We start from the raw sequence: 14,375 nt of genomic DNA on the forward strand, positions 1-14,375 counted from the left end.
TTTTTTTTTTTATTTTTTTTATTTAATTCTCTATTTTTTCCGATAAATTCAACGCTAAAGCCACGTTACTCCATGATATTTAAACGTTCGCGAAACGAGATACCTACACTGTGTGCGCTGTTACAATGCAATGAGAGAGAGAGAGAGAGAGAGAGAGAGAAATATGCTTTTTTATCATTTTATTACCAGAAAATTCATTATCGCTAACGCGAGAAAGTATCTTTTTTCCATGTGTAAGTATTTCATCTCGTATTTATATCCGTAGAATTACGACTATTCGATTGAGATTAATAACAATTATAACTGCATTCTAGCCAACGTGTGGCGTAAATGTCTATATGTAAATATGTAACGTAGACAATTTTTAAAAGTAAAATCAATTGATACAAAATTAATAATAAATTTTATTAAGTTTACAATGGATGTTTTTATTAAAATATGATTTGAAGATATTTTGAAGTGTATCGATCGGGGGGCTAGCTGTTGTTGAATCACTTTTTAAACAATATTTCTATATCAATGATTGGAATATACTAATAAAAAGTAATAAGGCTATGAATATATGTATCTAGATGTTTATACCTATAAAATCTAAAGGAATGTATGACTATCAAATATGGCGAATATTCCCCATGCGATCGGTCTATGACTAATGTACCATAAAATACATTTAACTATTGCTATTATTATTATTAATTATTATTATTAATTTGACAACTTACTTAAGACGTATATGTATAAAATATCATTACCGGAACACATACCAATGTGATAAAATAGTAATCTTTATTTTATTTGCGTTTTCTTTTTTATTGGACATCAATAATTTCAAATGAATTATGAGATATCACAAAAATTAAACATAAACTTTTTATTATTATTTGCAATTTCATTCTAGAGAATAAATATATTTGTATCGAAAAATATAATTCCTCAAATCTGTAAAATTCTCTCTCATCGATAGGAATAGTAATCTAAATACGAATTTGTTTTCTTTTCTTTTTTTTTTCAAAAGGCAGCACAGTGGCGATTAATATTTGTTAAAAAATAGACATTATTATATGTACTAACTATAGATAAAATCGTGATATTTATAAACGATATTATGATATTATGTCAACGCTAATATGTTTTATTATGAAAAATAAACTTTCGAACGATGTAACCTCGAATTATTGGTGCGATAAGACAAAAAATTGCGTATTTAGTCTACTATATTACATGGCGATCATTATCTTTTTTTTTTTACAACGTATAGGAAGATTATACATGTATAGTGTACCGCATAGACATAGGAATAATTAACTCAGCGTTTATATACACTTTTATCAATTGTCCTTACTATCTTCATTAGGTTTCTTTCTTACAAGTAATTCTTTATCATTTTTAGGAACAGAAATTAAAACAGCTCGTTTCGGTGGTCTTTGCAATATCGGTTTAGGTTTTTCAACTTGATTTGATTCCGTTGCCAATTGACGTTGCATCTCTTCCTGAGTAATTTTTTTAGTAAATTGAGTAATTAGAGGAACCTTCTTCTTATCCTTGTCGGTATCTTTTTCCGATTTCTCTGTTTTATCGTTACCGTCCGAATTTATTTCACTTTTACGTTTAGGCGTTAAATTATATTTCCAACGATTCGGTAAAACTAATTCCTCGTCCTCGCCTAAGATTTTTTTTCTAAAATCTTCGGAAACGTACCAACATGCTTTCAAATGCATTTGTCCTTCATCGGGACAGGACATCCACCTTCCAATTTCACCAATCTTTGTCACTAAACTAACTTTAGATATTTGATTGTCCTTACTCGCCGCTTTTTTGTTCCAAAATGTGAGAAATTCTTTGACGAGAAACTTTTTACCATGGGTATTACCATGAACCAAACGAATTAAATCGGGCAAAGCTTCTGTCGGTACCTTTGTTTTCTTCGTACTTGCTGATGTCTGTGTACGCGATGACGTACCTTCGGCTTCCGTATTTTCGCTCGTAGACGATGGAAGTATGACCGGTATTTGCGAAACCCAGGCATGCCGTGCCGTTAAAAATTCGACGACCTTTTTAGGAGCTGATGAAATAAAAAAAATATATATATATATATATATATAAGAATGAAATTTTATCACAATTCTTATCTTTTCTATTTAATGAAGAATTATATGTACTCACTATTTTCAGGATACACATTATTTGACCCTAGCCAAATGCATCCGATTATTCTCGGCTTAAGTTTCGACATTTTCGCCGTTCTTTCTGCTTCAAATTGTTCACCCAACATTTTTAGCTTGAACTTTTGTGTTTCCGGTGTCTGAAAAATATTATTCATTTTGAACAATCCGAGAGATAATAATCGTTAAGGATAGATACGAATAAGGATAAAAATACTTCGTAAAATAACTCACCATACTCACGTCTTCCTCTTCGTCAGGTCGAGCTTCCTCGTCGGACAAATATCTGTAAGAGACAGACAGAAACGCACACACGCACAAAGATGCGATTATGAAAGAATGCGATAGATATCGTATCGTGAATGGCAGTGATATGTAGATAGAGAAGGGGCGGGGGAGTAACAGGAAACAACAAATTTGACGAGCTCGCTTCTTCATTGCCACTTTTACTCGTAATGAAAATTAACATAATTTTTTCAAACGACTTACCCGTGAGGTACTATGAACTCATTGTCAACATCGTATTCATCGTCATCCGGATTTTCTTCATCTTTCTCATCTTCCGAACCATGAAGCGATTCGCCAGGCTCTTCCTCTTCCCACTCGTCATCGGAATCAACCTCGTAATCGAACCATTTCTAAAAATAGTCGAATATATCGAAATCACGTGATCAGGACGAACAATTTGAAGGCCACGCTAAATTACGATTAAGAATTTTTTTTGTTTATTAACAGAAATATAAAAAAAAGAAGAAAAAGAATAAAAGTTCGAAAATAAAGAAAAAGAATCACAAAAAGACGAAAAAGAAGAAAAAGAATAAAAGTCCGAAAATAAAGAAAAAGAACCACAAAAAGACGAAAACGAGGAAAAAGAATAAAAGTCCAAAAATAAAGAAAAAGAACCACAAAAAGACGAAAATAAAGAAATAAATAAGATCCATTCTAATAATCAGTCAACTTATTTTCATACACGATCGAGGAATCCCACTGTTATTATAGTCAATGAATAAGCAGCAGGATGTTCGTATCAAAGTGACTTCCTTGACAACCGATATCAAGCCTTTGCGACTAATTACAGCGGACACGTGTTGCCCCCAGTACGCTTTCGTTTTCTCATCTTTACGGACACAACAGAAGAGAACACGCCGCGCGAACCAGACAAGTCTGTCAAAATGTAGAGATCTTGTGAAGACATTTTTTTTCCGTTTCGAATAAATCTTATAAAAAGACGACGATTATATCGGAAGTTTCAATCTTTGCGATTGAAAACAAACGTAAAGTGATTAGAATAATATATATATATATATATATTTTTTTTTTAATCATAACAATCATAATTATTAGATATCATTATCATTGTAATAATCCTTTTCCTTACGTAACTTGGTAGCTTAGAACGTAGCTATTTTCAACTTGTTCTTTACAAGAATAGAAAATGTCGAACAGAGGAATCGATTCGATTAATAAGAAACAATAAGAGTCGAATATATCGAGATCGTTGGTGAGAAACGTTCCTTCGCCTAAAAGTCAATAAATTCTCTCCTCTCTCTCCTCTCTTTCTCTCTCTCACTCACTCTCTCATTCTCTTTACAACCGCGGCAAGGGAACCTTTGTCCGATAAATCAACGTCGATTTCATCCCTACGCGAGCATCAATTACAAGACCTTCTCGAGACATTAATTTATTGTTGGAAAGGAACGTAATCTACCGAATCGTTGATATTATTCGTCGCCGTTTAAGAGGAAAAGAAGAAGCGGACACATTTCGGAAATCACAAGTGCATTCTTTTTGACGGGACAAGCCTAAAAAGCTAAGATTCGTCCCTCTCCCCATTCCTCTACCCCTAGCCCCGAAGAAAAAGAAATAAAACAAGGAAGAAAAAAAAAAGAAAAGAAAAGAAAAATCAACGGAAAGAAAGAGAATTTCAAGTTGAAATAAATATAAAAAAAAGAGACAGTTTGTAGCAGCTTTTGGCAGCGATACGACTAAGGTACGTAACTGCCGATCTGTCATATATCAAATAAATAACATTTTTATTATTATCATCAGCACGTTAAAACAGGAATAGTCGAACGAACGCGCCATCGAGTCGCTGAAAAACTCGACGTGTGGGCAAATATATATATATCTCTCTCTTTCTATCTCTCTTTTTCTCACTCTCAAGAGTGTTAGTTCCGAACACGATACTATTTGCACGCAATGCGATAATTATAAATGGTGAATGTTATTCGTGAAATATCGAAAAAAAATTATGAACAAAAAAAAGAAAGGAAAACAAGAAAATTCGATTACATGGTCAAAATCAACAGATTTTTATGTTTCATTACGATTATTATCAATATCTATCAATATCCATTATAACAATAATAAAAAATAATTACTTTGTGTACATCGCGAAGTTTATAATCGTTATCTGCGAGTAAACAGATTCGATCACGCGACTTGAATTAATTCGAACACGACGATATGAAAAATGAAATGGCAAAGAGTACCCAACCACCACCACCACCACCACCACAAAGTAGTGTTACAAAGATTTCGAATAATCTTTTTCAATTATCTTATAAAATTTTTCCATACGTTATTTCATATGTAAAATAATCCAGGATAAACGTCACTTATCTATTTTTTTTCTTTTTCTACACTTTCCAAAATATATCCATTTCTTTATCGTACAATGTACCTATTATCGTAAAATTTGGGAAACATCGAACAGAACTTCGACACATGTAACTATGATTAATTATTTTGGAAGAAAAAAAAAAAGAAGAAAAAAAAAAAATAGAAAAAGTGTAAAAAGAAGTCTCGGTGGCTTTGTGGTGAACTTGGACGCCTCTCTCTCTCTCTTTCTCTCTCTCATACCGTGAAAAATCCAAAACAGACGCTAACGTATACACGCACACATTAATATATATATGTATATGTATATATGTAGAATGTCGGAGGAAGGGGCTCGGTTTTTCGGAGTGGGACTAATCGCAAAAAAAAAAGAACTGAAAAAGAAAATGAGAGAGGGAGAGAGGGAGGGAGAGAGAGAGAGAGAGAGAAAAGGAGATAGAAAGAGAAGAAGAAAATGCATTTATCGAAATAACGCGTCGCGTAAACGTTTCGACGGTGTCTGCCAGAGGAACGAGCCTCGTTATTTACAGCGTGTTGTCACCCAGCGGGCCATCTGTAATGGCTGTTATATGCCCCATTAAGATTATGGTCGTTGCTTCTTCTTCTCACACGCGCATACACACACCGGCGATTAACTTACTTTCTTTCTTTATTTATTTCTCTCTTTCTAACAATCGTAACTGATTTATTTCCGAATACCCAAATCCTCCCTTCAAACTTTATTACATTCGTATCGTAAATACGTAATAAAGCTCGTCCTGGCTCCTATTTGAATTTGGTCACTCTGGCGGGTGTGTCTCTTTTCAAAATTTTCCCTAATTTCTTTTTTTTCTAACTATGAATTTTAAATATTAAAATGAAAAGAAAAGAGAAAAAAGAATTACGTGTTATGATGCAAGAATTATTAAAACGACGTTAGGAAAATATTTGTTGAAAAAATAATTAAGCGATACCAATAAACGTCTAGATTATTGTTATTATTATTATTATTAGATTATTAATAAAATGTTTCTTCGAATTATATAGATATTATGCAAAAAAAAAAGAAAAATAAAAAAAAATAAAATAGTCGATCGTAAATCACGAACATTCAATATCATCTTTCTCTTTTACTTTCATTATCGTTATCGATGTTGTTACATTGTTTTAACGTGATCCTTCTCTATATGCACTACGAAAACGCATTCTTTCTCTACAATAAACGTCATTAGATAAATTAGTTTTATCTAGACGAGCATAAGTTTTGCGAAATGTTTTGCTTATCGGCGAGTTGCAACGATTGTCTCTAAAGGTTATGACGATTTCGATTTAATCGCATACTTTAGATATTACACAGGGAAAAAAAATACAAACAATAGAGAGACAGAGAGAGAGAAAGAGAGAGAGAGAGAGAGAAAGGAAAAGGAAAAAAAAAAAGACAATTCGGAAGCGGACGTTATAATCGTATTTGATCATTAGAAATGCACTGCATTAGTCAAGGGCGCTTCGTACAGGATGGAAAAATTTTTGTTTTTCTGAGAGAGAGAGAAAATTATCTCGAGAACGTTACTCCACGAGTAACCTCTCGAATTTCCAGTCGCACCGCAAAACAGGATAATAATTAACAATGCTCTCTCCGCTTCCGAGCGTTACGTTTTTTCTTACCAAAAAAAAGAGAAAAAATCCTTAAAAAATTAAGTACATTCGAACAAAACCGAGTCCCGCCGCAAGTCATCGTAATTAGAAATGCAAAAAATATATGCGATAGAAATAAATAATAACCCTTGTATCTCGTAATTACCGATGACGAAACGATCCGCGTAAATACTCGTGAATTGAAATCATCCGAAAAAATGACGATTAATTTCTTACGGCAAAATAAACGCGAGCCGATGCATCGATTGACATTATTGTTTAGCTTCCCCCCCCCTTTGCCGTCTCTCTCTCTCTCTTTTTCTACTTCTTTCTATCTGCTTGTCTTTGTCCCTTCGTATCGTAGTTTTGTCGTACGATAGAAAATCCGTAAAAGATTGCCTAAGTGCAATGGATCAGAGCTATTCGGTAAAGATATACCGCGGATGCTGTCAATCTTCCAAGATAAACGACGGTGATATGATACTGTGGTCTGTTTTCAATAACTCGGTGAGAGACCACGACGATAACAATCGATACTCTCTCTTCCAGCAACGCACTAATCGTTAAAAAATGAAAAAAGAAAAAAGAAAGAAAAATATAATAAAACGAATTACACAACTTATTAAATTCATATATTAGCAGAGAATTGATTTTTTAAAGAAAAAAAGAAACCAAAAAATTGATAATTCATTTTCTAATCAATTAATTATTCTACCTATATTATGCTCCTATTCTTTTTCTTTTTTTTTCTTTTTCTTTCGTGTTTCTTCTTCATACGAAAGAATAAAAATACATTTGTAGTATCTAAGGTCAGTCTCCTTCGACACCGATAATAACATAGTAGTAGCGTGGAAGTTAAACTCCTGATGGTGGCCACTGACTTTGCTGACACTTTATCGTGACTCGAGCCCACTCTTAGTCGCTCTAGGTCAAAGCCATTGGCTACTTTAAGACGAACAATCGTAGATGAAGATACAACAAAGAGAGCGTAAACTTTTTAGAACGCGTAATAATTATCCTTGACAATGAAACTTGTTACTCGATCAAGAACATAAACGAATACTCTCGAAGATCCAGAGAATTCTATATTTCTGATTTTTCAATTTGAAAATGTGAAAGAGTTCATTAGTGTGATATCAAATATAACAGGACATAGAAATAGTCAAATAATTTATTTAAAAATATTAGGTGTTCCCAAAAAAGCTTCTTGACTTTTTATTTTTTTTCTAGGTTTTACACGCACAATATATTTTGTAAATATTATTTTACAAGGTAATATATGATCTATTACATTTCTGTGCACTTTATATTACTCAATAAAATAACAAAATAAAAATTATTGTGTATGTAAAATTAATTAATTAAAAAAGAAAAAAAAAAGAAGGGAGGGAAGAAATTTTTACGATATCTAATATAACGAGATTAATTTTGGCATATGTTTTTTTTCCCCGAAAAGGAAGGGTGGGATGGGATAGAGAAAAAATATGACTTAATATCGAGTGCGTTAGTAAAAAAAAAAAAAAAAAAAAACGATGAATAATAAAAATTGGATTTTATCAAGTAAGGTATGTATTTCTTTGACGTCAATATGCCTTGCCAAATACACACACAAATGCCGCACACGTATACGCATATACATGTAACGAATAAGTCGATATAAGCGTGTCGCAAAAGTTGATGGCCGCGAGAGAACGATTAGCAAACACAAACGATACTCGTAAATAATCTAACGATGACGGAATAAAATAACGAAGAGCGGAGAGATGTATCTGGACCCGGTACGGTTCTGGAGATCGGTAATGCCTTTCACGATCCCTTGGGAAGAAACGACAGTGACACGGCACCGGCTGGCACAACGCCGATTATCTCTCGAGCCGTGTGCGATGACAACGCGAGAGAAAACCTAAACGTCGTCTTCGATCTGTCGATCGAACAGTCTGAAAACGATCCTCAACCACGAAAGTACACACGCGCGAAAGAGAGAGAGAGAGAAAGCTACTATGAGAGATCGATCATTTGCCTAGATTAATAATTAATGTATGTGTTTTATAAGCGTATTCTCGCGTATTCATATGTGTGACACATCGAATATACTACGAAAAGATACCGGTTTTTCTTATTTCCACGTACCTCGAATCAAGCAAATCTATAGTTGATGCGGATCAACAATCACGAGATTGATTCTAATAACCGGTTGATATTACTCGTTAAGTTATTCGTAACTTAATCGATCGTATTGTTCTCGCGCGTTGTCGATCATGTGCTCGGCATATCGTTGATTCGCATTTCAAACAATTTTTCTTATAATTACGAAATGTATGATCATCATCATTGGGCTATTTTTAAGTTGGTTTTGGTCATTGATAAAACAAATTACAACTTGTTGGTATTAAATTAAGATTACCTCGAACTAGGAAAAGCATCACGATATCTCCTTCCTTTCTCTTGTTGGAATCGATTAGTCGTTATGATCGAAGAAACTTTGATGTTCGATGTAAGTATCGAAATTCAAATCTAAACATTTAACTTGTTGCGTTTTAAGATGTAAGCGTTATGTATAGAGAAATTTTCTCGCTTTATTCTATCCTACGATAACCCTAGTAAGATAATATTCAATTTTAATTCGATATAAAATATTCACTGAATAAATTAATATCTCTACACGTAATGCGTGTAACACAACAAGCGATTGTTACAGTATTATTTATTTTGCAATACTTTGATTCATACATTTTCACGTTCATATATATATATATATACTTTGTTCTTTGATTCATTAATCTATTTTTTTCTTTTCTTCAATATTTTCCAGATGGCAGACGAGTTATTACTTTCTGCATTGGGATTAACGACGGATACAAATTTCGATAGACCACTACCGTCACCCTGTATACCAAATCTACCTTCCGAATACGAATCCTCCTGCAGAACACCTTCGAGCGATGATTCAGAGATCATCGAAAATCATGCAACGATACCTTTGACAACACCTGTGGAATGTTACACCGAATTAACGTGTTCTCCAAAAGATTCGTGGAACGATTGGATGACAAGCGCATCTACATCTTCCTCGGGTACAAATTTATCGGATTTTCTAATTATTTACTTAAATTAATACAGCATCAACAAGTACAATTTTCTTCAGATACAATGTTTAAACATTTGAATAATTTGTTTATTCATAATCAACGAAGAAACATTAAATATAATTCGTGTATTTCATTTAAACAGGTTGTTTGAGCGAATTGAGCGAATTAGATTCAGAATTGGAATGGTGCCTGGACAAAACATGGAACTCAGGTCTCCCAGAAAGAACGCCACTTTGTACAGCTGGATGTGAAGGATTTTTACATTTGCCTTTGCCAAATCCGCAACAAGTATTCAATCATGACGAGCCTTTGCTTGTACTTGGTATCGATTTAAGGGCATTAGAAAATTCATTAGGATCGGAAGAAATAAGTAAACGAAAATTCTAATTCAAATGATTTAAAAGAATTGCTTGAATTTGCAATTTAAAAGAAAAAGCACATAAATCAAATCACTGCATTTTATAGTTACAGATTACAATAATAATCAATTAGAAGAGAATCTACTTATTTCATCAGCAGCTACTGCAGCATTGGCAACTCACGATTATACTAATCGTAATTTGACTAATGCAGTCGAAGATAGATGTTTTCCATGTACCTATCAAGGTTGTCTAAAGGTATCGAACATGTACTTAAGAAGATTTGTAAAGCAAACGATAGATACAGATTAATATGAATAATCTGACTTTTTTAAAAACAGGTCTACGCGAAAGCGTCTCATTTAAAAGCTCATCTACGACGCCATACTGGAGAAAAACCGTTCGCCTGTACATGGACGGGTTGCGGATGGCGTTTCAGCCGATCAGACGAATTGGCGAGGCATAGAAGATCACATTCAGGAGTAAAACCCTATCCTTGCGAAATGTGCTCGAAAAGATTCGCACGTAGCGATCATTTAGCTAAACATCGTAAGGTGCATAGGAAACATACTTATCCATTGTTTCAAAATGGACGTGGATTTCGTAGTGGAAAAACTAACGTATTACCAGAGATTTAGTGTGAATTTTCATTCCAAAGATTATTATTTTTGTTTAGAGTTAGCAACAGAAAAAAAGAAATAGAATCCGTGGAGATTTGAAAAGTATAAGTATAATACCTCGTACAAAATACTCATGTGTATATTATTACGTGTTTCATATATACGTTATGAAATGAAAGCGTTAGAAAATAAAGTATACACACTTTAAATTACTCACCGAATCTTTCGAAAATGGTCGACGAGAATTTATACAATCGCTTTGTTTCCTCCAAGTTCCCCAATATGGTGGTCGGCGATTTTCATGAAATTGTAATAATTTCGGTCGAATTTTGTCTACAACAGTCTCGGGTTGAAATACTACATCCGAGTTACAATCGTTTTCTTCTTCATCTGTGCCATAAATATTAAACGTCGAATAAATATTTTTTACAAATTAATTATAATGTATAATTATTATTGTCGTTGTAAATTTATTTTTTACCTAATATAATTATATCGTTCTTTGCTTTGAGCGGCCAAGTTTTTTCAGATTTATGCCTAATAATCTTCTTATTTTTCATTTCGGCGAGATACAAATTACTTGTTTCTGTATGACCCTTTTTAAGCTTATCGTCTAGAGATAATTTTTTATTCTCATCTAGACTCCCCCTACAAATGGGTGCAACTCTCATATCTGTTTTAACTTCGAAGGGCATAAAAGTCTGTACGTCTGTATTATTCTCCTCTTCCATGCTTTTGATTTCTTGTTTTTTAGGAACGAAAAAACTCACAAAAGTCGATGCTTCCTTTAGCTTCTTACGTTCGCATTCCAATTTCTCTTCCTCTTTTCTTTTCCGCTCTTCTTCCTTTTTACGACGCTCTTGTTCTTTTGCTTCTTTTTCTTTCTGTTTTTGTCTAAGAAAATAAAATAAAAAGAAGATACAGTTTTATAATTACAATATCTATAAATTTTTATACGATTTTAACTCTTTTAAAGTAATACACTATGATACTTACTCTATTTCCAATTGTTTTTTAAGCTCCTTTTGTTCCCTCTCTTTTTTCTTTTGTTCACGCTCTGCCCTTTCTTTTTCTTCTTTTTCTTTCCGTTTTTCTTCCTTTTTCCTTCGCCGATTTTCTCTTTCCTCTTCACGTTTTCTTTCTTTCTCCTGAATAACAATATTTACATGAATATAAAAAATATTACATTATACATATGATTGATGCATAAAAATAAAATAAAATTATTATTCTGATTATACATTACCAGTCGTAATTGTTCCCTTTCTTTACGCTTCCTAGCACTGTTTTCCTTTTGCAATTGTTTAGGTGTTACTTTTTTATTTTTTGTAGTATCTATCTTCTCTCTTGTTTCTTTTGGCGTACTTGAACCTATGACATTAATATTTGCAGTTTCTTTTTTCTCTGAAACTTTTGTATTATCTTCATCATTCGAAGAAATCTCAATTTCAGAATCAGAATCAACGCACAAAGATTTGTCGGTATTATTAAATTTTTCAGTATCATTTAATATAATCTCCAATTCATCATCATCATCTACTACGTTGGAATCTATATCAGAATTTTCATTAGAATTTTGAGCGGACAACATATAGCTCTGTTTCATTTTTTCTTTAATATTATGAGCCATGCTTGGATCTATATCATCCTTCTTGTTCTTCTTCATAAGAAATTTGGTTAACGAGGTGTTCGGAGAGCAAGACTCTTTCTTTTTGGCTTTGGAGAACAATGATCTTTTCGATTTAGATTTACGACTTCCATCTTTGTGACGATGCTGAGATTTATCTGGAGTCTCTTCTTCCTCATTTTCAATATCTATTATTTCTGTGCTTGTTTTACTACTATTCGAAGTCTTCGATTCATTTAAAACATCACTTATTTTAATATCTTCCGCTGAGTTTTCCTTAGCTGCGACTTTAAAAATTTTAGCAGTCTTACTTTCCTTAGGAGATTCTAATTTCCTCTTCTTCGAAGATACATTATCCAATAGAGGTTTAGAAGGACAAAGTTTTGAAAATGATAAGCGTGCTGTAATACATAGAAATGAGAACACTCATTTGAATCGTAGCACATTTTCAAATAAATTAATATAGAATCTTATAAATGATCAAAGTATTAAATGATTACGCATTGTGCATACCTTGCTTCATCTTCTTTGTTTTCGAAGGAACAACCTCTTCGATAACACAATCATTTTCCATATCCATTACTCAAAAATTTTTCTATCTCTGAAACAAAAGAAAAGTTGCAAAATAAGTAAAATTTATTTTCTTGATTTATTAAAACATTATACAAATTAGATAATATATAAAATTTATTTTATTCTTACCTTAATCTCTTCAAATATTGAATAATTTTTGAATTATTAACACATAATACGCTTGATAATATTAGCAAAACAAATCTGTCAGTAAAGCAATATAACCTAATATAAAATTTTTTTAATTGCACTACTATAATCTACAAAATTATTATACTTGAAGATTAAAAAACTAATTAATGTATCTACGTAATATCACAACGAGATATAAAATATAATACACAAATTATTTATTATAAAGTAAATGCAAATACTGCATGTAAAATACCATTTCTTTCTTTCTTAATCAAATCCGCGGGAACTGCAAAAAGATATTACTATGCGTATTTACTCTATAATGTTTAAAAAAAACATTAAGCACAAGAAAAACCAATCGGAACCGCACAAGAAAGAACGTCAACTGAAACTATTCTGGACAAGTTGATCAGTGCTGCCAATCCTATATTTCACCAAATAATTTCTCTAGAATCTAAAGTAAATAAAGTTCTTGTATCTAAAGGAGGTCTTTTCAAACTGAAATTGGATTCGTAACAATTTTAACAAAATATTAAATGTAAAAGAATAATTTATAAAGTTATATATTATTAAATTATACATATGAAGTAAGTTATATAATATTGTTATTGAGAAAATTAAATAATTATTTTTACGTTCTGTTATGTTACACAAATGCGATATCTGCTTATAAAGAAAATAATTATACAATTATATTAATTTATATACCCGGATATCTTTTCATTAAGTAATATATTAAAATATCTATGAATTTATTAGTTTACAAAATATGTTAGTTATTGAGTAAAAAGAAAATAGTATTTATCAGTTATTCCGTATTGCATGTCATGCTATGCCGTGAGTAACAACAGATGGCGTTGCATCAATGTTTCTGAACGAAAATTCCTTATCACAGCACTTATACGTGACCGGGCACGAGTACAAGTACGGGTACGGGCTGATACATGGAACACTAAGCAAAATACGCACATGTAAATATTCTATTTATTTTTGTCAAAAATTTGCTGAATTATTAATTTAATGTTATTTTTTTCACTTTTTGGGTATATACTCTAGCATTAAAAAATATTCAACGATTCAAACTACGGAAACTAAAAGATTATTAAAACTCTAAAAGTGTACGAACAAAAATAAATAAATAAAAAGAAAAAGAAAAAAAATACAAGATAAAATATTGATTAATTAATTAATTCATTGGTTATCAGACGTTTAGAGAAAAATTGATTACATTGTTGCGATTGTATAGTTTGTTCTGATTTTTTTTTTTTTAACATTAATACTCGATGAAATATCAATGAAAAATTACAATTATTAAAATGATTTAAAACAAAACACCTACTACAGAACATATTATATTTTCTTATATGTAAACATTAATACAAATAAATTAATCTTATTATTTATTAAATTTTTACGAGATAGTCTTGAAATAATAAAAAATATAATAGGACACCTAACGTTTTTATTTTTGTATCATGGTTTTCTTAAAATTTTATAATAACATTTTTTCAAGAACAAAGATCAAATTTAAAAAACATTTATCCTATTATTACTTACATATAAATAATATAATTATT

At 31.8% G+C, this 14,375-nt stretch overlaps 2 protein-coding genes across 5 annotated transcripts; one reads left to right on the forward strand and one right to left on the reverse strand.

Moving 5' to 3' along the window:
- Positions 1 to 908: 908 nt before the first annotated feature.
- On the reverse strand, positions 909 to 13,169 carry LOC122523107 (chromatin assembly factor 1 subunit A). Its single transcript, XM_043644684.1, has 10 exons — positions 12,793 to 13,169; positions 12,604 to 12,691; positions 11,710 to 12,491; positions 11,460 to 11,611; positions 10,945 to 11,357; positions 10,681 to 10,853; positions 2,652 to 2,800; positions 2,397 to 2,448; positions 2,164 to 2,302; positions 909 to 2,062 (listed from the first exon to the last, which is right to left on the reverse strand). The coding sequence occupies exons 2-10, from the start codon at positions 12,668 to 12,670 to the stop codon at positions 1,329 to 1,331; spliced, it is 2,661 nt and encodes an 886-aa protein (XP_043500619.1). The 5' UTR covers positions 12,671 to 12,691; positions 12,793 to 13,169; the 3' UTR covers positions 909 to 1,328.
- Positions 4,067 to 10,674, forward strand: LOC122523108 (Krueppel-like factor luna). Of its 4 annotated transcripts, none has more exons than XM_043644686.1 (6): positions 7,987 to 8,357; positions 8,810 to 8,889; positions 9,208 to 9,469; positions 9,627 to 9,854; positions 9,950 to 10,101; positions 10,185 to 10,674. In XM_043644686.1, exons 2-6 carry the CDS (start codon positions 8,863 to 8,865, stop codon positions 10,479 to 10,481), a joined length of 966 nt encoding a protein of 321 aa, XP_043500621.1. In that variant the 5' UTR covers positions 7,987 to 8,357; positions 8,810 to 8,862; the 3' UTR covers positions 10,482 to 10,674. The 4 variants fall into 4 exon arrangements, with proteins under 4 accessions (XP_043500623.1, XP_043500621.1, XP_043500624.1 ...); XM_043644685.1 differs by having other exon boundaries at positions 8,344 to 8,432; XM_043644688.1 differs by lacking the exons at positions 7,987 to 8,357; positions 8,810 to 8,889 and adding an exon at positions 4,067 to 4,152.
- Positions 13,170 to 14,375: the final 1,206 nt, after the last annotated feature.

Source organism: Polistes fuscatus, unplaced genomic scaffold, assembly GCF_010416935.1.
Source record: "Polistes fuscatus isolate 324 unplaced genomic scaffold, CU_Pfus_HIC Scaffold6, whole genome shotgun sequence".
NCBI classification, from domain to species: Eukaryota; Metazoa; Arthropoda; class Insecta; order Hymenoptera; family Vespidae; genus Polistes; species Polistes fuscatus.